Genomic DNA, 25,565 nt, shown 5'->3' with positions numbered 1-25,565 from the left:
TTGGATAGCTAGAGATAAGGTTGAAAATCGGTAAATGGTCCTTTAAGTCAGCAGAATACATATCTGAACAAACATGCTACACATTCAGCAAGTCCTAATTTGATTCTGATTGAGAAAGGATGTTTCAATGCTAAGAACTGTGTCTACTAACCTCCTGTCATCATGGTATTAGGTTATACAAACACTGGTTCAGCCCCAAAACTCGAAGTTGTATTCATTTGTCAGGAGGCTCAACAATGATATTGAAGCCACTAATATATGTGCTTTACTGCTTTGCCAGTGAAGCCGACGCTGTGTCTAATACAAACACAAACCAATACATTAAAGCAGTGAGGTGAGGCTAATGCATGAATGCTGACTGGCTAAGTGCCTTGATGGATGCCTTCATGGACCAGTGTGCCAGCCAGGTTTTACACACAGAGTGATTGATGGCACCACGGATGACAGACAGACTAATGATTTGGACAAGCTCCTTAATTAAACATCAATTAGGAACACATTCCATTCCCTCCTTCTCCACTCCCTTCCCCTAAAAGAAGTCTTTTCTTTTCTTGCCTGTTCTCTGTTTTCTCAGGCGGGCTCACATACATACATCTATTTTCCCTTTTTAAAGATGCAGATGAGATAAATTTGGGGATAATTAAGTGAGAAAATTTATTTATAAACCTCAGAATAATGCAAACTCAATTCAGATGGTGATGAATACATTTACATAAAGGTTGCTTAATTAGCGTTTCTCTCATTTATCAAACATGTCTGAAAGGCATCAGGGAGATGACAGAATAGGAAGATGCAGCCCACACACACATCATAATTCATAGACATTTATAAATCATTGTCATGGCAATACAAATGAACCTGTTTTGCTTACAGTATTCATAAGTTTTTGCTTTATATGTCATAACATGAGGCAAGGAAAAAGTTGCCCATCCGCCTACACAAACACAACACACACAAATGCATAGTTCTCTTGTTATAACTGTACTCGTCTGGCTTTGAGCTAGCTTCAGGGCTAATCTGCCAAGAAAGAAATGAATAATCAATAGGAAAGAATAGGAAATGAGCATCAGACAGAGATTCCGCTCTACATGATTTGACAAGAGAGCACTGAAGCCAAGGGTTACGTCAATACACTGCTGCACAAATACCAAGTCATTAGATTTAACTCCGTGTGCCAGTATATGTGCATATGTGTGTCCATGTGTTCTGTAATTGGTGCCTAAATTTTTTTGTGTCTAGAATCAGAGATCAATGTCAAATATCATTTTGATAACATTCAGCTGGAGAATATGTACAGTATATGTGCCGTGCCAACAGTCAGATCAATAACATAAAAGTGTGAAAAAATCTATCAAGTAGTCAAGCATCAATTTTCTGAAAATGTTGGTGCAATATATGAGGTATAGGTCTTTTAACTAGAAAATATTGAAAGGCAGGGTGACTTAGTTAAAAGCCTGGTTTGATGATTGAATGACTGATTGGGCAGCTTTCTCAAACAGAATATCTAGTCTATTATAACTTGGGTTGCATTTTCATAGTGTTTAATCACTGTTTCTATGGGTTATGTTTTTTATCAGTCAACGCAAGTCTCTGCTGCAGTTTATGTTGTTTAGCTTTAACGTGTGTGTGACTGTGACATTACTCTCTGTACTGCTGTGCGTGCGATGTGAACCATTGTGTGGCTATGTGCAGTGGTGACCGATCGATCGGTGCATCCCTATAAACAACAGCTTTATTGTGGGCAGCAAAAATTCAAAAATTAGTAGCTATCAAGGACCACGAAGCTTCTAAATGCTGCAGAGAAAAGAGCTGTAATGACTGTGTGTGTGTGTGTGAGGGAGAGAGAATTAAAAATGTGTAACCATAAGTGAATAAATATTAAATTAATACGTGTTTAATTGGGAAAATGTGTATTATTTAAAGCAAGATGAACGTTATATAATAGTTAGTTACACACAAAAGTGCGATTACAAAACAATAGCTGGTAAAAAATATGAGTGGCTGGTATAATTTAGAATGCACCAGCTACTTTGGGTGAAACAAAAAAGTAATTTCCAACACTGTCACCAGCTATTGTGATTATCGATCGATCGTTTTGAGTTATATCATAAGAGAAAAAGGTCGAAACTATCTGATTTCAGCTTCTCAAATGTGAATATTTTCTGGGTAGTTTAGTCTTCTATGATAGTAAACTGAACATCTTTGGGTTGTGGACAAAACAAGACATTTGAAGACATCATATTGAGCTCTGGCAAACAGTGATCAATGTTATTCATCAATTTCTGACAATTCATGACCCAAACAACTAATTGATTACTTGAAAAAATAATTGACAGATTAATCGATATTGAAAATAATTGATAGTTTCAGCACTACAGCAGTAAAGCAAGATTATGTAATCCATTTTATTAGGAGGAAGCCAATAGGTAAAGTACATTATCTAAACCATGTAATTCTAAAGTGAGCTCACTCATAATAGCACAGGAAAGCTGCATGAGCACAACTGTGTCAAAGCATGGTGGAACAACTAAGTAGGTCTGTAAACTGTGATGGAAACAACATGTCTATGTTTACAACTGACAGGTTGAGTAAATATTTTACTGCTTTCCTTAAAGGGGACGTATTATGCTCTCCTTATTTTCAGACATATATATAATGTGTGCTTGGAGGTGTACTGGTCGTCTGCAGCTCTTCTGACTGATCCACTGAACAAATTGTTCCAAACATCTCTGTATGTTGTTGTTTCGACTGTTTTTTAGCGCCACTAACGAAGCTCTGCTACTTTAGTGAGGAACATGTTTCACTTCCTGTGAATTTTTCACAATAAAAGTCTACCATTATTTAGTCATTTAAAAGCTTTTAATTTGAAGCAGTAAAGCAGGAAAAGTTTGGTTTGCATTGGTGGTAACTTAACACAACTCTGATACATAAAGCTGGCCAATCAGAACAGAGTGTGCTCATCAGGAGGGGGGCCTTAAAGAGACAGGAGCTAAAACGACCTGTAAAGAGAAACTGCATAAAGGGCCAGTATAAGATAAATAAGGAGTTTTTTGAATGGTGAATCATGAAAGCTACTCTAGTGGAGTCCAAAAACTAAGCTGAAATGAGCCTAATAGGTCCGCACAAATGACTCTCACAAATTGCAGATACATTTGCGAGTCCTCCAGTGCTCTTGCATGCTCATGCAGCTGTTGCAAGTCTGGCATTTCTTTTGATTAGTTAAATGTGTTAACATTAATGTTGCAGCTTGCATGTTGCAAATTTGGTGAAACGGGCCTCTGGGGGTTTGTTTAACAAGTAGCTTAAAATCTTGAAAAATCTTGTTTTTGCTGCCCTCTGGTGGTTAACTTCTCAGCGTACTGCAGTGATGTAGAGGTGCACTACAAGGTGTGTCAGTACTCTGTGACATCACTGTTGCCTGTCTCTAGGTCAAAGGGTCTTGATACTTTCAACCAGAGAGGACAGTGAAACACTACTTTTCCATCTGGAGGTAAGTTACTCTGTAAAACCTGTATGATAATCAGACTGCTTGTTTTGTGCCTCCACAAACTTTTTTTTAAGAATAATGCCACATCTCCAGATCTCAGTAATTAACTTACCGAGTATAGAAATTAAGGCCAAAACTGCAGAAACAAGACCCCAGATGTAATAATTTAATGGCTCTTGTTGGCTGCCTGGTGGGTTTCTTTACTGAGTGAAAGTGCTCTCTTTGAGCCTGCTTCTGCCTCCTCATCCTCGTCTTTCATCCTCTTTCCCCTCTCTCCTCAGACCTACTGTCAAACTGCAGCAAGAATGTTGTCTGCTTTATAAAGAGCAATTTGCTGCAGAACACCACCTTTTCATGAATAATGTGATGCCTCTGACATATGTGGCTAATATATATTACATCTCTACATTATTAGGGGTATATATTACTGCTGATAGTACACAGAGCTAATATAAATTATTCATTCGTCATTATTCATATTATGCTGACTCACGTCAGCCAGCCTCTCGTCGTACCGCTCTAGAGCACGTATACCCACACACAAAAAAAAGGGATGGAACACAAGGAGATACAAGTGAAGGGAGAGAATGAACACAATAAAGGTAGTGAGAGGAGAGAGTTAGAAAATTGGATCAAACAAGACAGAAGGATTGGAAAAACACAATATAAACAAAAGGAGGAATGAGAGATGATAAATAGAAGACAAGTTTATGTCAGGAATGTTTAGAGACGCAAAGGAAACATACAAATGAAAACAACAGAATGAGGGAGAGAAGAGAGGAAAAGAAGGGGAGAATGTGGAGGTATTCAGCTGAGAAAACAGGCATTGTTGAAGAGAGGATGAACCGTAAAATCACATTAGTAGAGCAGCACTTGTTCTCTCCAAGCTGCAACAACCCAGCATTGCATACAGAAATGTGTGTGTATTTGCAGTTGTGAGTAAGGTGTTTTTATGTGTGAATGCATACATGTACACAGTCAGGGATACATGCTGTGACAGAAACACACACCTGGTCTAATGCTACACATTCATATACAACATGCATTGAATCTTTGTTTTTGTTTTGTTTTTGTTTTTTTAGCCTTGCACAGTCAGGGACAAGAAAGAATGGAGAAAAATTATGATAAATTTGGCTCTGGCTTGTATGACTGTCGACTGTGTTGGTCGTCTTACCTTTTAGCACTGTTAAAAAACACATTAGCGTCTGAGAAATTAAATAGGAAAAACATGCAGTCTGCTTATAACCTGGCTCTAATTTTCACAGATTTGGCCATTGGAATTGGCTGTTAATTGCTGAGATCTGGAGATGTGGCAACATCGCTAGAACAGAATCCAACAGGGCAAGAAGCAGTCAGACAATCAGACCAATCTAACCCCAAACCTAACCCGCACCCTGACACTAACTTGAGGACTCATTTGACAGTGATGTTGGTCAAAACAGACAGAAAATCTGTGCATACAACTGACAGGAATGATGGTCAAAACCTAAATAAGATCTAGGTTGTACAAATCCAAAACTTGGTCCGCAATAACTACAGTTTAAGTGCTGATGCTTGTGTGTACATAAATAGTGCGCCATTTTATAAACCAACTAATAGAATGATTTTATTACCAAAGTGATTTAATTAAAAGCTGCACTAATCAATATTTTTAAATTGACAATGGGTCAAATGACCATGTGTAATGTGAAAGGGGTACTCATTGTGACAAACCAACAGAGAATTATTACCCAACTCTGCAGCTTTTTATCATCTGTCAGGTCATTGTCTGTGGCTTCCAGCAACAGTAGGCAGCTGTTTTTAGATAAAAGTTCTGATAAACCCACAGTACACTACCTGCCCAGCACTGAAAAGCAGACAGACAAACTTAGCAACTAGTTAGTGAACATAGTAGAGCATTTAGCAGCTAAAGAGCCAGATATTTCCCTCAGGAGTCGGTGCAGACCAAAAGAGAGTTAAAAGCAGAGTGAACATCGGACTTACATCCCTTGGATGTCTAGAAACACAACTCCAAATGAATGCTAACAATCTTCTTTCTCTGCTAAATGTGTAAAAAGGCAATTGTTAACTAACACATTCACCATATCAACTTTACAGTTTGTCAGTGTTGAATTTAGAGCTCATAACATCAAATACATCTATGTGTACAATACATGTAATATCATTTTTATCGTTTCCGTGTGTAAGGCTCCTTCACTAGTGTATGTTTTGTTGTTTTGTGTGCTGCAGTAGTTTATATGAGGATGTGCCTTTGGGTGTGTATCAATGACAAAGAGTGGTGTGTGACAGGGCCTGCTCAAGATGGATTACTTTGCGTGTGTCTGTGTGTGTGCGTGCGTATGTGTCTGTCTGTGACAGTGACAGATGGGCAGTTCAACATCGATGCATTCAAGTACACAGTACTACCTGCGATGGCAACAAGCACTCATGTGCACATGTGCTCTCTGTAGAAAGCACAGAGGATACTTATGCTCTGTTTTCTATGTCTGCCTCTCATCAATCAGTCACACACACACACACATACGCACAAAGAGTCATCTGTGAGAGCAGTTAAATAACCATGTCCTCTACAAGAAGACGAAAAAGGATCATTTCACTGCAGCTAAATGGCGCTTCACAATCTCACCTACTGAAAACGAATGCTATAAAGAGTCATAAAGCACTTTCTGTCGTTGTCTCCTAGTCTGCAATCTTTCTCTCTTTGCCTGTCTCTAATTCTCCATCAAGCTCTCCATCTGTGTTTGTCTCTATATTTCCAGTCTGTTCGGCCCTGAGGCCTTTTCACAGAGGAGGGAACAGTTAATCCAGCCCGCGAACCTTATAACTCTCCTTCCCCATCGACCTTGTTAGGATATGGTCTATTTGCAGCGAGTGAGCATGTGTTTGTGCGCGAGGGTACTGTAAATTCGTGCATGTTGGGCTAAGTCGGGATCTAATTAACTCTTGGAACTGTAGCGTGCATCTCACACAGACAGATCCATGCACACATCACTAGTGTTGGATGAAGACTTTGCATCTTCAAAAGCATACTTTTTCATCAACTAAGAAATGCAGCCTCATGTTCGGAAAGCAAGGGCATCAAACTATCGCTCAGTAGCTTTTAGAAGATAATTCTCCCATTAATAACGGTCTGTAAAGTATTAATATTTTATATTAAACTAGGGAAATGTAAAGCTTTGTGCATGCATGTGTGTAAGCATTTGATAATCTTCTGTATTTTCCCATTAAATAGGAACCATCATTAGGCAGCTGCAAAAAGAATGAGATTCTGATGCTAATCTTGCTAATCAAGGAAAGTAGACCGCAAAGCTAAAACTGTTAAGATAGGATTTTCTCTTCCACACATCCTCTACAGTGTCGTTCTCACCTGACTGAGTGTTTTTAACTCGCTTAGTAAATTATTAAATACGCTAATGCTTTTCATATAGGTGTGACCTCAAATTAAACCAAAAAAAGTATGAACCACTGCAGAGCTGATTTATTTACTTGATTTTTCTTTTCATCTACTGTTTATCTGCACCAGCGTCCTCAATTCAACTACAAAATATCTCTTTATTAATTGTATCTAGTGATCAAATCAAAGACACTCTGTATTGCTTGGTTGGCTATTCATGGCCTGTATCTGCAGCATGTGTTTCCCTCCATTTAGTCGGGGGGGAAACACTTCTCAATGAGTGTTATTGGACCCATTAAACCAGGCTTGGAACACTAGTTACATCCATATACAGCTGCATAAAATATATATTATTACAAATAGCTTTGCAAATAGCTCTTCAACGAGAACTATCCCACCCTAACTATTTACTGTAAATATAAGCACTGATGTAAAAGTATGCCTTGTTTATAGACCTAGCTTACTTTTATTTGCCACATTTACAATGAAGTATAACAAAATGATACAGCAGTTTAGTTTTTTGTGGCCGCCTGTAGAATCTGAGCTTTGACCGAGTACACACCAGTGGGAGTGAAATGAGTTACTGAGACAAAATGAAATGAAACAGAGAAAATATTCTGTTTATAAATAGTTCTAAATTTGGTCCTGATAACTACAGAGACATTTGTGTGAGGTTTTCTGTAGCAATATAAGTTTAGAACTCATAGACCCCTAACAAAAAATCAATGTCTTAAGTAAAAGCAGATTGTATTCATACATTGCACATCAGATCATATTTACAGCCTTCACACTTAAACTGACAAATTAAAAACTGAAAATATTTGCATTTATAAATTATTATTAAACTGATGTTCAAGTTATGCATCAAATAGATTTTGTTTTCTTTGTGTAAATGTATTATACTGTAGGTGTTTGCCAATAGTGATACAGTGCAATGTCAATACTGTATCAAATAAAGACCTTTAAATGTGATTTTGCTGTGAGAAAAAAGGAAGAGATGACAGATAAAGACATAGAAAGACGGTGAGACACAAATTCAGACAGAGAGAGAGTTGACTAAAGATTGACAGTCAACAAAGTGAAGAAAGAACACAGGAGTCAAGGAAAGGAAAGATAAAATATTGGTGTCATTCCCCGGAGAGCTACAAGTCGCAACCCACACAGAAGAGAAGACAGAGAGAAAAAAAAACGACACCCAACAGTGTAACAACCTTGTTTCCTGCTCACACTGCACCTTAATTCCTCTGTGTGTACCTGAGGCTTATAGCTTCTGTCACAACCAATGTGCTATTCACTGGTGCAATGGATCCATTCATGTGCCCAGGTGGAGAAGTGTGTGGACAGAATACGCGTGCGTGCGGTCCAGGTATTCCTCATGTTGTGGGGACTCGCCTCCAATTGTGAAGACTTGGTTTTAAGTTATGGTAAGTTTAGGGATATGTTGAGGTTAGGATCTCCAGGAAACACATGTAAGTCAATGTAATGTCCTCTGAAGTGATGGAAACATGACTGTGTGTGTGTGTGTGTGTGTATATGAGAGAGAGAGTGAGAGAGCCCAGGGCAATGCTGGTTCCACAGAACAAGGATGTAATGATTTAAGAGTTTCAACCGGAGTCACGGTGCGGCGAGTTATGTGGAGCTGCCACCTCCCATTCATTTTCTATGAGGAGCTGTGAATCCCTCCTGCAGAGCATGATGGGATTATAAACAGAGAGCGACAATAGGTGGGCAAAATTTTTTGTGGCTGTGAAAATTGCAGCATCTGAGATCTTTTGTGCATTTAATGTGAACAGATTTATATTTCAGCCTTTTATTTTACTAGCATTTTATTCCAGTTGGACGCAGGTCCAGCTCCGGGAACTAATGAAGCCAAATTCCTACAACCGTAAAAACAAACTGTTAGCTGTATTTAAATTTTTAAAGACACCGTTTTTAATGCCGGGCGGTCGGTGTTTGGTCTGATTTTACCAGCTTTAATGGGAATAGTGTGATGAGGACGGTTTATATTCTTTAATAAAGCGAAAACTAATATTTTATTTTACTGAGAAATGTGTGGATGCCTGCGAGTCGTATGCACACCTGTATCTTAAGAAAAACAAGGCCGGTGAGACTCGGATCAGGTGTCAGGCGAGCCGCATTAATTAAGACAGAGCTTGTGTACTCATTCATGATTTTATTGGCAGCCACTGGGTGTGTACGCGTTTGTGAGCATGTAAAGTGTGCAGGCTTATCTGCAAATCTGATGTCTGCTTCAGTCTGCTTCCCCTCAAGCATCTGTTTTACCTGACTGCACGCTTTCAACAGAGTTTTATTCCAGTATCTGAGTTGTCCTGGTTGATGTGTTTATAAGCACAGCAGAAACATAACCTTTTTTCTTTTGTGCTAGACTTGATGGAAGATGAAATGATGAAACATGAAAGTTGCTGTAATGTACTTTAAATAAATCATTAAGATGCATTTATTGGACTGGAGGCCAAATGTCCAGAACTGGTGGTAGTAAAGCAGCAGTAACAACCATAAAATAATAACAACATTGTATTTGTAGTTTTACTTTCTACAGAATACTGGGATAGATTTCCATAAAATATGCATTGGCTTCATGTAACTCGTCTCGCACTGAAGAATCGAGTTAAAAGAATATCTCGCAGGTTAGAATGAAAGACAGTAACAAAAGAAGTTATATCTTTTGTGAGAATGTGATATGTGAGTCATGTGGTTAAAAGAGAGCAACAGCTGACAACTGCCTGATGAAACACTGATGCACTCAATCAGCATCAGAGGAAACCAAACAATTGCTACAGATTGCGAGACAGAATTCAAAACCTTGTTTCGGCGTGCACTCTGACATTTAGAAGTTCATTTTCTTTGTTTGTTAGTGGTCTTTTTTTTTTTAAAGAGTTAAATTAACTCAAGCAAAACATATTTTTTGCACTGCCAATAAAGGCGCCATTGATTTACAGCACTGTGTCAGGCTCATAATCTTTGAGAAGAAATGCAGTGTTTTCAGTGTGAAAACAAAATGTCACACTATTAAATGTTAAAAAAGCTCATATGATGTTCCTATAAAATGTTGATTCCATATGTTTTATTTATCTGAGAGATTACCACCACTTGTAAATACTTGAAAATACATCAATACCATTTGATGTATTTTCAAACTTTACAACTAATATAGCAGATGTTCTCATTAATTAGAGCAGTAGAGAGTCGTTTGTTTTGTAAGTGGAGTTTTGACTGAAAGAAACATTTCTAACAAATGTGAGGTTCCAATTTCTTGGGGCGGCCTTTCTTACTGCTTGGATATCAATTATAGAGTGCTCTTTGACTTCTTTGTTCAATTGTGTTCCAATGCCATTTATATTACTCATAATATGTATGCATTTAGCTGCCCACAGACTATAGAGTAACCTTTATAACATAATAGTTAAACGAAGTACCTATGTTATTCAAATAATAAAGCATTATTTGTATTTGAACCCCACCTTCAAATAAAGGCTGTAAATAGAAGAGGAAGTTTTAACAGTAGGAAAATACAAGTCAGAATTTCATTGGGCCATATTGTATGATTTTCCATTCAAATGGCTTGTATGTAATGGGAGGAGGCCCAGATGTGTGTAAGGTTGGTCGGAGGTGTCCGTGATAAAACAAAAATCAGAACACTATCGACAAAAAAAATGAATGAATAAAAAAGATAAATCAGGCCGTAATAGCTTGCTGTGTCTTTTGGTTTAGCTTGCTGCAACAGGAGGGGGTCCAGATGAAAATAGGAAAATCTGAAAAGCTCTCTTGGCCATTTTTACATACACTCTGCAAGGTGTCGGTCTTCAAAATCGTATCTGACCGATATCAGATCATGAGGTAAAAATAACACTTCCGCAACATCAGTCAAGCTTTATCCTGCACCGCCGAACAAATCTGGAGAAAACTGATAAAAAAAAGTCACTGAGGATAAACCATGACCGTTGTCTGAATATTGAATTTAAAACTTAATCTGGGACAATGAATATTACTGAAAAAAAAAAATAAAAAATCGGGTGCTGTTCATTTATGGTTCAGAACCCATTATCTGGGTGTGTATTCAACAAACCTGGCAGGGGATTAGGCTCAAGTCATGTCAGAAACAACTGCTTTCATTCTCATTTCCTTCTCTTGCTCTGTGTCTTATTTGTTTGTCCATTCAAATTTGATGTTCTTCTTCTCCTATTCATGCATTTCATTGTTATTTCTTCGCCTCTTGGTTTCTAATTTGTGCATCCACGCGATTTTAAAAAAAAAAAAATATTTGTCAGCGTCTTTTCCTGTTAATTTTCTTATTTGCGCTTATTGACACAATTTCTCTTTCTATTTGTCTGTCCCCCTCAGCCCAATCACATGCAATAATCACACCCGTTTCCACATCCTCCCATCAGCTGTGTCATCCCGGCGACCTTGAGCAGCAGGCTGCTGATTGGGTTCTGTGTTGATGATTTGGAGGTCGCGAACCCCAGCACTTGGAATTAATGGACTCTGTCGCGCCACTACAGGACCCTCGACACATACACGCCCATATACACAGATGCCAGCGCAAGTAATAGACGGTCAATGGGAGAGTCGCAGCCTTTACAAACCTAATTATGTGAACTAATGACGGGCATCAGCTGGGGAATACTCACTGTGACACGCACACACGCACATAAACATGCAGACTCAATCACAGCAGCTTGAGGTCATACAGTACCGGTACCGGAAAGGTTTTATGTTTTGAACAAACTTACGGGTGATGTCATCACTGACTCTGCTGTGAGTGTGTCACTTTTTTTTTTCTTTTTTGTTTTGCAGGCGTAGGTACTGTGAAAGTGCACACGCAGACATACCTTGATCTTACACACAAAACACAAGACACACAGGTTACACATCAGTTGCGGTGCTCGGCCTTGTGTAAAATAACAAGCTCCAAGCATTTTTGATATGACAGCAAAATGCAGGTCAAACCACATGTACTGCACAAAATGACAGGAGGAAGTGCTTATTGCAGCATAAATACATGTGTGTACCCCACCCACCCCACACACACACACACACACACACACACACACACACAGGAGACTGAATGACCATGTTTACAAGCACAGTCTCCTACAATTATTTAATTTTCCTTTTAGCTTCCAGTCCACAAACAATTGTTCCTGTTGAGCCGTATTACTCCTCACTCTAGTCTAACAGCTAGTGTGATCTGTGCTTTAAGGGTACTTATTAGAGCCAGCAGCGCTCTTTACAATATATATACTAATTAAACCCCCGTGTTTCTCCCTGTTGACAATTTCAGGGCCAGATGCGATGTGGTAAATCTGCCCAGATTTGTTTTTTTATGGGCTGCTCGAATAGGAAGAGAACAAAAAGACAGAGAGGTGGAAACCATAATGGAGAGAAACTCATAATGTCGGAAGTCAAGGTGTAGGAGTCTTACCTGTGCATTTTTTGAGGCTACCGGGTCGTTTGCCATGCATCCCCAGCTTACAGTTGAAATTCTCCTCCCAGAACTCAGCGAACCAAACATTTCTTCTATTGTTGGACAGTGAGCGGCTACGGAAATACCTGTCAAACGCTGCGAAAAAGAAAAAAAAAAAAAAAAAAGAGATAAATCTTTTTTTTTTTTTTTTAAAGATTGGGTTTAGTATTTTCTATTTCTTTCTTTCTATGTCTTTCTATGTCTTTTAGAAACTGTACTGTATACATTTAGCTATCTACTCTGGTTATAAGAGCTGATATCAACACCTCCCAGATTTGGTTTAATGTTGTACTATTAGGAGGATACTAAGGCTGTCTCATGTGTCCATGGCAGTGTAATACGGCTTTGACTCACAAAAGCATATGTTATGAATTGCCTATGGAAATAAAGTATGGCTGAAAAGCCATTTCCGCAGAACCATTCAGTATTGAAACTCCTATCAAATACTGAAGCCGCGAGCAAGGAAAAGCCAACATTTTAGACTGAGCTTTCACAATATGCTTGGCTACTTGTCCAATTTAATAAGTAGAGAGGAGGGGAGAGAAGGGAAGAACACATTTCTCCACTCGTAGGAATGGAAATACCTGTCAGAGGCTGGCAGGCTGAGATGAAGAGATGGCTGAAAGAAAACACACTCCTTGTACTACTTTGTTCATATCATAATTAATTGGGAAACCACACTTTTGTTTTGTTGTCTATGAGAGAAATATGGCATGTTAGGAAGACAAGATGCCCCTCCTTGTAACACAACACCATCACTGGAGTGGTTTCTGCTAGATTGAGAACAGGCAGAGCTATTGATTGCTCATGAAGACCTCGGGTATGACACAGGAAGACTGCAAAGACGCATTTACACCTCACTAATAAAAAGAAGGTGTCATTTCCAGCACCACCGGGACTGCATAAGAGGGGCGACACGGCGCATGTGAAACAAACCGTGGAGGATGGAGAAATCCCTCGGGACTATCAGACTGACTTGGACAGTCTGTGTCATGCCTGACTCGCTGTAAAGGCTGACAAGAGCTGCCTTGATTAATCTCCTCTGCTGCCAGGGAAATAAGTCCTGTGTGCACCTGTGTAGCTCATTTAATAGTTAGACTGTGGGGGGGCCAGGGGTTTTATTCCCTTTGTGGCTCAACAGGAAGAATATGGCAACAGGGATCACATGTTTCTTGTTGTGATTACACACATTACATGTCATGCTTATAAAATTAAAAAAAAACGTATGCACTTGTTGTACAGTTGACAACATTAAGTTTAGGTCTCTCACATTAAGAAAGAAACTGGAACCAGGAGACGGTTAGCTTAGCTTAGCACAAAGACCGAAAGCAGGGGGGAAAATGCTAGTCTGGTTCTGTTCAAAGGGAGAAAAAAAATCCACCTGTAGCACCTCTAAAGTTCACCAATTAACATGTTACATCTCTTTTGTTTAAAAAGACAAGTTGCAGGTTTCTTCATTGAGAGAAGTGAGAACGCAACAATATAAACTGTAATGATAAAAGCCGTTAAGGGGAGAAGTAGTGGCTGTGATAGAGGTTTTGTGCTTTTTCAATATTTAGTGCAATAAAATTGATAAAAATGCCCCTTCAGGAGCGTGAACGGTGGTGGACACAATTTTAGAAACACAATTCAAAATAATGCTGTACTTCCTCAGCCTAAACAATGACCTCTCTAAGACAATGTCTACAAAAGTTGAACATTTTAAGCTTCACAAAGGTGGGGTTTATTGCAAAGTTATTGGATTAGATTGCATCACATCGTCAGGTGTACCTAATTAACTGGTAGCCCGGTGTATTTCTTCTTCATCAATCCTCCACTGGTTCCATCTGAGTCACAAGTCTTCCATCTACCCCTAGATGAGTGAGTGTGATGAGTGTTCCCTCATGTCGACTATCCAAAGTGGACTTTGATTCATTTAACCTTCTCCATAGACTCTTTCTCCCTCGCTTACAGTTTATATCTTATACCATTTGTGTCCCTCCAGGAGTCAATTATCTAATAGGGAACTCTGACAGGAGCAAATGAGGATATCCTCCCTGGCCTAATGGCAAAAACTTGTTGCCCGCTGGGATCAAGAGCAAGGGAACATGAGTGCGTTTCATTTTCTGTGTCTGGACTCCCCCCCCCCCCCGTAATTTGATCTATTAGACTTTGAGCACACACAGACACACACTCAACTTTGTTTCATTCATCACACCGGTCACAGGTAAGTGGAGCAAGTCACAGAGCAGATAAAAGTTTTGAACTATTATTTTATGAGATTACGCTTTATTTAACGTCATTGCTATGTTATTGTCTCTATTACTTTTCACACACACTCTTACCATCCACAGACACTCGTTTAGGAAGTATTGTAATGGCTCCTTCAGCCACTCTCTCCTGGCCAATAACAGGAGAGATCTTGGACCCCCAGCTGTCTGAACCCACCCACAGGAAATGACCCGTCTGGTTGTTCCTTTTCGCTGCATCCAGAACTCGTCTGTTTGAGGAAAAAAGCAGAGAATGAAAGCATTTTTGTAGCCTGGGAAAGTCAACAAAAAAGAGGTGAAGGAGTTGAGTGTCCACTTATACGTGCATGTATTTAGGTTTTCTTGTCAGATAAGGCTACAACGCTACAGAACATTTATTAAAGCGAAAGTACAACTGATAGCAGCCAGAGAATTGTTGAGCAGTGGCAGGCAGGCACTTGTTGAAGTGCACAGCACGTACCGTATGTCGTCCTCATTAGCGAACATGATGATGGCCCTGGCATTGGAGGTCTCCAGCAGGCGTCTGATGATCTTGTCAAACTCCCCTGGCCTGGGCTCCCTAGGGATCTTCAAGGACTGGGCAATGCATACACCACCTGGGATAGAAAGATAGAGAGAACAAGAAAGGGAACAGAATTTATTATCTTTTTTTTTTTTATTATTAAGTCACTGATTTGCATTTTTTTTTTCCATTTTGTACTCAACATTCAGATTCAGTCACTCTGACTTGATTCAGCCTTTACACAGTTCATAAAACTTTGGTTGTAAACACTCAGGAATGATATGGTTTTACACTTGAAACAGCATCACTGTTTTGAGATAAATATAAGAATAAATGGATGGTTAGCATGTTAGCTGCAGCCACTAAAGAATATCCAAGAAAATCCACCCAAACAGAAGTAGTATTACTGGCTGAGTAACTTCTGAGACCACACCAGCAAGCAGAAAGATCGCCATATTAGAAGTTAAGGACACAGGGAGGGATGAAGGCATGATGGTCACAGGGGGAAAAGAAAGTGAGGGCAAGGGAGAAAGAGAAAAAGAAAGAAGCAGAGAAACATAGCAGCAAGGGCAGGAAAAAAAAAAAGAAAGATAGCGTGAAGACTGAAAGGAAACGGTGGAGGTGGGAGGTGTTGATAGCAGCAAGAGAAAAACAGAGAAAAAAAAAGGAAAAACAAGGAAGAGGGATGAATGGGGTAAGATTATGATTCAAAACCACATCTCATACAGCGTGAGTGACAGGAAATATCCTCTGTACCCACTTCACACTCCCGTTTCCCATTGTTGAGAATGACAAGAATAGCAGTCACGGCAATATTAGTTATTTCACTCACAATATGAGATAATTCAACCCGTTCTCACTCCCTACTCATCACATAGCGAAGCTGGGTCAGGACTCCTTGGCGTCACTTTTTTAAACACACTGGGTATCCCTTTAGTGTCGTTTTTCAAGGTGCAGGGTAGTAGGATAGACTTCTATAGAACTCCCACAGCGTCTGACATAGAGGCCATGAGACTGCTGATGTCTATATAAGGTGACTAATTTCCATATTCTGAGGTGGTTGGTTTGGTTTTTTTAACTGCGGGTCTGCACATCATCTATCCGCAAGCTGGGACATTTTTTTAACCCGAACCATGATCTTTCCCTTTCCCTAACACTTTTGTGCCTAAACCTAACATAATTATTTTTTAACAGTGACTGCCAAGGGGTCCTGACCAAGCTTCGGTATGTGACGAGTTGGGAGTGAGAATGTGTCGGATAATGAGGAAAATGTATTTTTTACCTTGTTCTCTCTCTCTGCTTTGCTTTAACTCTTAAGCACAAATCATTCATGTTCAAGCTTGAAAACATGGACATAAAAAAGAAGTAATAATCTTGAACAAAACAGCACCTGCATGAACGAGCAAACTTTTAAAATAAATCTCTCTCACACACACACACACACACACACACACACACACACACAGACAGACTCAAACGTCCCATATTAAATGCACTAATCCAGACTTTATGAATAAGCTCTTTTCTGTTAATTAGCTCTGCTTTATTGTATTATTAGCCCAGCTCAAGGTGTAAAGGTGTGTGTGTGTACGCGTGTAGGATTATGTCAGTGTAACACGTTACATCTACTCTACGTGTACAATGTATGACTGACTGCGTGGATCCATGTTTTGTGTGTGTGTTTGTGAAAGAGAGTGAGTGATGTCCCCTTTCCTCCCTGCCTGTTCCAGCCGATTTATTGAACATCTGTACAGTCTGTCGCTTTCACTACATCATTCCCCTTAATCACACACACACACACATTCGTACTCACGCACACCTGCGTGCATGACTGCTAAAACAAATACTCATTAGCCCCAAATTAAAAGCCTCTCAAGGATAATCACTAAAGTGACAAAATCTGCTCAGGCACCTACATCTACCCCACACACACACATACACTCCCAAGACACTATAAGACAAATATATGGAAGTACAGAATACTTTCTCAATGATAATCACTAATTTGACACACACTTTAGCATTCACAGCATGTACACACACACACACACACACACACACACACACACACACACACATATACATATATATATATATATATATATACACAAGCGCTCATGTTTTCATTCTCTCTCCAGTGTCCTTGGAGAAGTATAAAGGTGATTAAATCATCATTTCTTTTATAGACTCACTCCCATCATCAATATGTGTCTCCATGGAGAACGGCCTTCCCGGATAGACAATATCAAATTAAGTCTGTGTGTAAGCGTTTGTGCACGCACTTAAAGACACACCCGGCTGTCACAGCCAACTTCACCACTACTCTTATAACACTTCTCGTCTCTGATGGTGCCAAAAAGCGGCTCGTTAAAAGCGAACGTCAGTTATTAGTGCGCACCTTGGCTGCTCTGTTGAAAGGAAAGTTGTGAGGTTAGGTCAGGAGAAACATCAACATCTGTTTTCCTTTTTTTTTTTTTTTTTTTGAAAGCAGGAGCTGTTAAATAATAAGGGGTCTTCGGAAGAGAGAGGTATAACATCAAAACCCTCACACATCACACAGTTTTAGACAGAGGATATGCCTCATACTGCAAAGTTACATATGAAAAAATATTAGTTTAAAACAAAGAAAGATGATAAATAAGATGATAAACTACAACACCTTTTGCGCTGTCTTGTGTGGCTGAGCGGGAGCTTCCACACAGAGAAAAAAGTTCAGGTCAGTTGTGAAAAAAAAGGTGTTCCTGTGAACTACAAGCACCTGTATTGATTTCAGTGAAGATCCAGGTTAAAACACCTGCATCGAGGGGTACATACATCTCTCTGCTGGAAGAATCAAATAACTACTCTGCTGCCAACTCTTCTCCAAGAAAAATAGCGCCTGTGCCTGATGATGTCAGATATTAATATATTAATATATAAGTCTAAATAAGTCACCAGATTAAGAGCAACAAAAGTATGAAAAGCTGGCGAATCATTTTCAACTTTCAGCTGCGGCGTTGCTTGTTACGGACGGGCCCCGGTTCACCTCTCCTCGACCTCCCGGAAAAAAAAAAAAAAAAAAGCCCAATCTGGAGGCTCATAATTTAGCTGATTGTTTAGAAAAACTGGGATAATTAATTGTTTAGAGGCATCACACCGCACGCCGAGCATACTAATGTGAGACCAGTCAGAAATTCTCTTTATTCTATTCAGATAAAAGAATGGTCTCAGCTGTATTGGATCACAGTAATAGCCAGTTTATTACATCATTCAGCAATTGTAGCACATTTATCTACAACAGGATGATTGAATTATGGGCTCTTCATCCGCTGCACAGCAACACACCAAGCTCTCAGTTTATCTCTAATAACCTGATTATTGAGGCTTCAATGTGGAATGGAATATGACTGACTCCTAATTCCTTGTGTCTATTTATGTGTGTGTGTGTGTGTGTGTCTACATTGTTTACCTCTCAGAATATACAGAAGGTAAGAAGCAGATTTCTGTGTAAGCTAAATGTTTGGTTTTCCCGGACGCGCGCGCAGGTGTCAACCCGTGAGCTTGAATGTGTGCAGCTGTCGGTGCAGATGTGCGCACAGAAGAGTTGAATTTTTGTGTGTATGTGTGTGTGTGTGCATTTGCATGTCTGTCCTCTCCGCAGCTGTTTAAAAAAAAAAACAACATAAGATGCAGGGTTCAAGTTGTGATGATGAATTCGATGTTAAGTGTGTCCAGTGCCTCTCTAAATGAAACTCTTATAGTCGGTAATTAACTCCATTCTGTTTTGAGATTAAAATTCATTCTGTTTCAGGATGGGAAAACACCACTGTCTCAACATTTAATTAACAATCTGCTTCCCTCCCACACTACTTTCCTCTCTCTGCACCATTTCATCTATTAACCAACAGAGACGTGAATGGGGAGGGGGGGAAAAAAAAGAAGGAATTACTCATCTTTCTTTGTGTGTGTGTGTGTGTGTGTGTGTGTGTGTGTGTGTATCTCGGTTCTGTCATATTCTTTTCACCATAAGCTTATCAAACTTTTCGGGGAGTCAGAGCAATGAAAGAAAATGAAGCACACAACCCATAGAGTTTTATTTACTGGGATCAATTTTACAATACAGTTATTAAGGGGGGATTAAATTGCACAAAACTTTCTCAGACACAAAAAATATGAACGGATTCTTTGAAAGGATTGAAACATAACAAGAGAAAAAGAAAATAGTGGCTGCATTTACTTTATACTTTATACTGAGCACTAAGTGCTGGAAAGCAGAAGAACATGGAAGCTTGGTACATTTATATGCCTGAAACAGACATGTAATTGTGTGACTAACACCTGAATCCTCACTGAAATCCATGACGACAAGATGGAGATTCAACTGACTTATAGATTTTTATCTGTTAGTGGAAGTAATAATCATCAATTCATGTCTACCCAGACACTCTTTTGCGTGTCCATGTTCACCTGTTGTTTAATGTCGGCCTTTAAGTCATCAACGTCTCCTTATATCTCCTTTTCAGCTTTGTTTACTCGTTTTTGTCTTCAACTCAAACACTTATCTTTTCTCTTTTACAGTCGGCTGCACCTCCCAGTTTTTAACAACATTTTTAATGGTGTTATTTGAAGAGATGACTCCAATAGCAACCATTTGCATCACCCCATACAGCTCATCATACCCTGCACAAAGCCTCCATTCAGCGCTGCTGGAGTACCACACACACACACACAAAAACACAAACACACACACTGATAAACTCATGCATTCAGTAATGTATTTATACCAGTTTTACGGCTTAGACACACAGACATTAATGTGGTTCAAGATGAATAATGAGAGTTACTTTAAAGCTAGCAGTCTTGCTTCCACTGGCACTGGTGTGTGCGTTTGTGTGCAGTCCTCTAGAAAGCAGCCTTTTCTCAAGTCCAAGAGGGAACGGAGGTAGGAAGTGACTATTTCTACCAGAGAGTATCATACATGCGACTCTGTATCTCTATGTTAGAAGTGTAATGTGAGTGTGTAACAAAATGAAGTAATAAAATCAATCTTCCTGCCTGCCATGATTCTTCCATTAACGATATAACTGTTTCACCATCACTGTCTCCCTCCAAGTGTGTGTATCCCTGCAACTCTGACACACACACAGACGCCTTGTCAAGTGTTACTATTAGCACAACATTCAATATGTGTTGACCAAATGTGAGGTTCCGCGTGACCGATAAATCCACACAGGAAGAAATTAATTTCTTTCTCCAGCTTAGCGAGCATTTCTTTGATACAACCTCCCACCGCATTCATCCCCCACACAAATACCTGCCAATGCACTGTTACCAGGGGAGAGTTCTCTCTCTCTCTCACACACACGCACACACATACACACACGCACAAAAACACTGTAATTTTGACACAGTTTCTTTCTCTCCAAACCTCATTAGCACTGCTTTAAAATTAAAAGTTGCCCTCTGCTTCTTTATGCTTTGTTCTTGGCTTGGGGCACTGCAGCGTGGGCCTTTGAAGTCACTGATTTATGTGTCTGTGAATGTGTGTGTGTGTGTGTGGCCTCTCACATATGCTTGTGTGAGCATACCAATGATCATGCATGTATTTGTGTGCACTCCAGTAACTATGTGCACAACATACATGCTGGCTTTTTTTTTTTTTTTTTTTTTTTTGCTTGGTAGTGCGGTAAATATTGTGTTCTGCATTTTTTCCACTCTGAGTTGAAACTTCTCCCCAGGCTTGCTAATGAATCATTGACAACACCCACGGAACCGCTGTCCCAGGAAATTTACATCCTCCCATTAAAATATGCCTTAAAGGACACAGGACCTAAAGCCTCAAATGGGCTTGAAAATTTAAGACGGTCCTAACCCGAACCCAAAAAGATGCTGCTCAGACCTGAACCAAGCCTGAGGTGCAAAAGCCTAACAGTGTGAAGCCTGAAATTGCTTATAATTTGCTGATAATGAAACACTGATAAGGGTATGAGCAAAATGGGCAAAGTTTCAGTTTATAAAAAAAAAACACAGCGTACTTTTGGTAAATGTTTGTTTGATTAGCACACTACGAATACACACTGAAATAAAATTATGGGCGATGTCTCCACAGCTCTGTGTGTTATCAGAGTATAAATTGAGGCAGCAGTTTACATCAGCGCATGGATATTGGATATTTGCAATGATCTACTGTGCACATAATAAAATGTTTCAAGTGGTGCTCAGACAAAATACAATAATTTTTGGTTATCTATCTAGAAAGCTAATTCACAGTCTAGCCTCGGTACATTACGGCGGAATTTAATAATACGTGATAGCCGCTGGACTTATCCTTCAGTCTGCATCTACTTTCTGTTATTATTATTATAATTCTAGACATTGCAGATATCCTCCTTCCCTGGATTCTGCACTTATACTGCAGTGGTAGCAGCAGAACACTTGTTTCATAGTAAATGTAACAAAGAAGAAGAAGGAAAAGCCTTTAAACAAGCCACCGTTAGAGGGATGTATCATTCACATTTCCAGGTCTATGTAGTCTGAGGCTATACTGGAATATTTCACATGATTTACAGTTCAAAAAACATATTTATCATATACTGGTTCTTTATGCAGCCCCTCAGTTCAGCCTCTGTCTGAAACAGGCAGTTTTAGCTCCTGTCTCTTTAAGACCCCCCTCCTGATGAGCCCTCTCTGTTCTGATTGGCCAGCTTCTGGACTTTCTGTAAACTTCAAGACAGTCTGGTTGGGTTGCAGACTTCACCAGACTTTGCTTGGAAAATTACCCATAATCCTTCAACAATATAGACTATAAAGTGACAGTGTAAAAGAAAATAATAACTAATTATTGTTATTTTCAATAATAAAAACCAATAATAGTAATAATATTAGGGTATGTAAAATATTTACTTTTGATGACATTTGCTTTGCTCACTTTTGTTGTATAAATCAATTGCTGTAATGAGGCATAATGTACACAGAATAATAGGCTTATAGGCTTAATAACTAGGATTTGTTTATTATAATCTGCTAAAGTAGACGGGCAAAGGTTGGTTTTTGTCCGTCTACAATGTGAAGGTGCTCAGTTGAGGATTTAATGTGAATATAATATTAGCAGTGTTTAGTAGCTCATGTAAAGGGAAAATCTGACTGAGCATTCTGAGCAGATGTGTTGAGAGTAAAGCAGCAGACCTGCACATATCAGAACATTAAGAACTCTCCAGAAAAACACTTTGAAATGAGTTACAGGGTCTGGAATTCCAATTTAACTCCATGGAAACACTGAAAGTCTTAAGTCCTTTCACAGAGTGCATTTTTATCCCCTTAGCACTTAACATGATGACAGTCTGACGTCATCACGAGGAGGAAGTGGAGGTAACTTCGCAAACAAAGTGTTCAGAGCAGGCTGAAGCCCTGGCTTTTGATTTGCAGGGAGTATTTTATATATGTTCGCCTCAGGTTTTGGAACTTGACCATGTTTAACATTGACATCCAACATCATAACAGTGTAAAATAACAGAAAATCACAAAAAGCATGATATGTACCCTTTAAGAGGGTAGCATCAAGGTTTGTTATTGGTCTAACAAGCTGAGGAAACCTTCAACCTTCATTTTGCTTGGGTCACAAACTTTGATCTCTAAACAGTAATTGTACAAGATTGGAGGGATCAACTTATTGAATAATGTAAATGAGCCAGCTTTATCTCTGGAACCAAGGATTTTCAGTGAAGCATTTGCTTAAGCTTTCTGGTGATTCTGTGTGGCCAAGAATATGTTTTGTTGGTACTGAAGAACTCGCTAAACTTGCTCAGTGAGACTGCACTGCCCACTCTATTGAAACAGGTCTCAACAGCAGTAGAATTTAACAACTATAACTGTTAGGCATCACTATTAGCTTGCCTGCTATCGGCCTGTTGACATGTCTTCATATTTAAGAGGCAAAAATGGTGTTTGGAAAGATGCTAGTACATCCTTGTTATCATAACACTATTGTCATCATCATGTTGTTCTTGTTATACAGTATATATACCTATATATGTACCCTATATATATACACACAGCATCTGTTTTATATTTTGTGAAGCCCCATTCCTGCTTGTGCATTTTCATTATATACCACATTAATAACAATTGTAGTCATCCTATATTGTGTACCTGTCTTGTATTAGTATTCCATACGGTGACAGTGAGGTAAAATTATTCAATCCTTTCTCCTTTCTCCATTAACACTGGGGTTGATGTGAATCAGTATTTTGTGTTGTCACTCTGACAGCTGAAAATAGGACAAAATTTGAATGTCAATAGAATTTACCTCTCTGGGGTAAAGTTTCAGGGCGCCAGCACTGCAGAGCGATTGAATTAAAAAGCAGGACTTTGACTTTTGCTCCATCTTTATTTTATACACAGAGAACAGGCTTTGCGGCTCTCTAGTATACAGATATCTAAATGTGTCTGCTTGCACAGGGAAAACAGATTGGATCTCACACAGACATCTTTCATTATTCCTGGGTGTGTCTGCCTGCCTGTGTGAGTGCAGGAGAGAGGGAGGACATAGTGAGTCTGAAGAGAGGGAAAGGGGGAGATTTGGAGGTTCGGGTAGGGGGAGTGAAAGAGGAGAGACAAAAAAAAAGCACACAAAGGAGACAAAGAGTGAGTGAGCAAGAGAGAAAAAGAGACAGACAGAGAGAGACAGAAGTTATTGGCCTTTTAACATCTCACTCTACCTACCATCCAGCAGAAACTGTATGTGTGTGTGTGTGTGTGTGTGTGTATGGTTAGGGCAGGGGGTGGGGTGGCAGGTCTGTCTTCACCATAGGAGTCAGACAGTCTAGCTGAAGTCAGCACTTCTTCAGGTCTGAGGAGAGACAGGTGGACACCGGCTGCATGGAGCAGTGTGTGTCAGGTGTGTGTGTGTGTGTGCGTGTTTGAAAGAGAGCCTGTTTTTAAGAGGGGGAGGAATTAATTTTACGTGTGGATGTCTTGTATTATCGATTACAAGAATTTGTAAAACGAGAGACCAACCTGTCGCTTGTATCCCTGTGCTTGTTTGTAAATGGGAAAGAGATACAGGGAGAGTGAATGTTAATGTTGTGCACTTGTATCCATTTTTGAGAAAAGAATTCATTACCAGAGATTCAAGATTTAAACCTGAGCTATCGGATTTTTCGGCCACTTGGGCAGAGTCATCGCTGCATATTACACGTTGCTCGCGGTTACATGGACTTGATTATCCCGGTTTTGATCATATTTGGTATGTGGTGTTTACATGGAACACAGAGAAATCTGGTTATTCATATCCCTGTATGCATGATAAATACTAGCACTCTGGTTATTGATTACTGCATGCTATTTGCACATGTGCCTGTGATGTTTACAACACAAACCAGCTCTGTTTCCTGACAACCTTAAATTAATTTGACTGTTGAAAATGAGACCACTTGGGCTTATAGCGGGCTTAGCACTATTAAATGCCAACACTGCGTTGCAGATTTGGCTTATCCACCTTATTGCCAGCGACGGGAGAAGAGAGCAACAGGAAATATTAAACGTGTCCTCCACTTTGACCGGTATCAGGCTGTCCACATAGGACAAGGGAGCAGTGAATGTTTTGTGAAATTTGAAAGTTGCTGGATCGGAGCCATTTCTTTTGTTTTGATGTTTGACGTGACTCGCTCCACTGTACGTGTTGGGAAACCGGCATCTTGTAGCCTGTAAACTACAGATTTGAATAGGTCAGCATTTTGATACTTTCTCCCATCTAAACTGCCAAGTATATTTAATTCTTTCATCACCGAGAGACAAAACTCATCATTCCAGAAGCGAGACGTTCTCCTCGCCGCCATTTTTTGTGTTTCTGTTACGTCACTCGCCTGAAGCCACGCCTGCACAGGTAGCCAGCAGCAGTCAGAAACCGGGATAAGATGTTTACATGCAGCAGTATCCTGGTTTCTTTTGGAGTTCTCCAGCTAGTGTAATCCGGTTTCTCAAAACTGGGATAAGGACTTATCCAGGTTTCTGAAATTCAGATGCAACGTTTACATGCGCGAGCACAAAAACGGGATACTTCAAAAATCCGATCATAAACAGGATACTCCATGTAAACACACTGATTGTCATTTGACATGTTGTTACAATAAAAAATATCGATTCTAGCCGCTTTTATATTGAAATAAATGAATAAATACAAGAATAAATACTGTAACAGTCACTTGAGTTCACATTTTACTCACTCATGCTGGCACTTTAACTTCATTTTAACCATAATAAAGGGAACATCCGCAGATTATTTAAAAATTTCTCTGTGATGGACTGATGCAGGCAGGAATTGCACTTCTGCAAATATGTGTAAATGTCTACTTGGATCTGCAGGGAATGGATATATTCGCATTATACTCAAAATCTGCACAATTAAAAAAAAAACATCTCCGATCAACATGTTCCTGCTTTAACCCTGTGATGTCAGCAAGTTTAAA

The 25,565-nt window shown here is 39.5% G+C and overlaps 1 protein-coding gene across 9 annotated transcripts in view; it reads right to left on the bottom strand.

The window, feature by feature from the left end:
• grm8a (glutamate receptor, metabotropic 8a) overlaps positions 1–25,565 on the bottom strand; it is a 301,421-nt gene that overhangs the window by 123,887 nt on the left and 151,969 nt on the right. For all 9 annotated transcript variants that reach the window (XR_010925655.1, XR_010925657.1, XR_010925656.1 and 6 more), the window contains 3 exons: positions 15,079–15,214; positions 14,694–14,848; positions 12,328–12,465 (listed from right to left, as the gene is read on the bottom strand). Coding sequence is in view for 5 of the 9 variants with exons in the window: in XM_067581367.1 (XP_067437468.1) it covers positions 12,328–12,465; positions 14,694–14,848; positions 15,079–15,214 (429 nt within the window). In the remaining 4 variants the exon portion in view is untranslated. The remainder of the gene's footprint in view (positions 1–12,327; positions 12,466–14,693; positions 14,849–15,078; positions 15,215–25,565) is intronic.

The sequence above is a fragment of the Thunnus thynnus genome, chromosome 23 (genome assembly GCF_963924715.1).
Source record: "Thunnus thynnus chromosome 23, fThuThy2.1, whole genome shotgun sequence".
Lineage (NCBI taxonomy): Eukaryota > Metazoa > Chordata > Actinopteri > Scombriformes > Scombridae > Thunnus > Thunnus thynnus.
The sequence above is the reverse complement of the archived record's forward strand: the minus strand, read 5'-3'. Positions and strand labels throughout refer to the sequence as shown.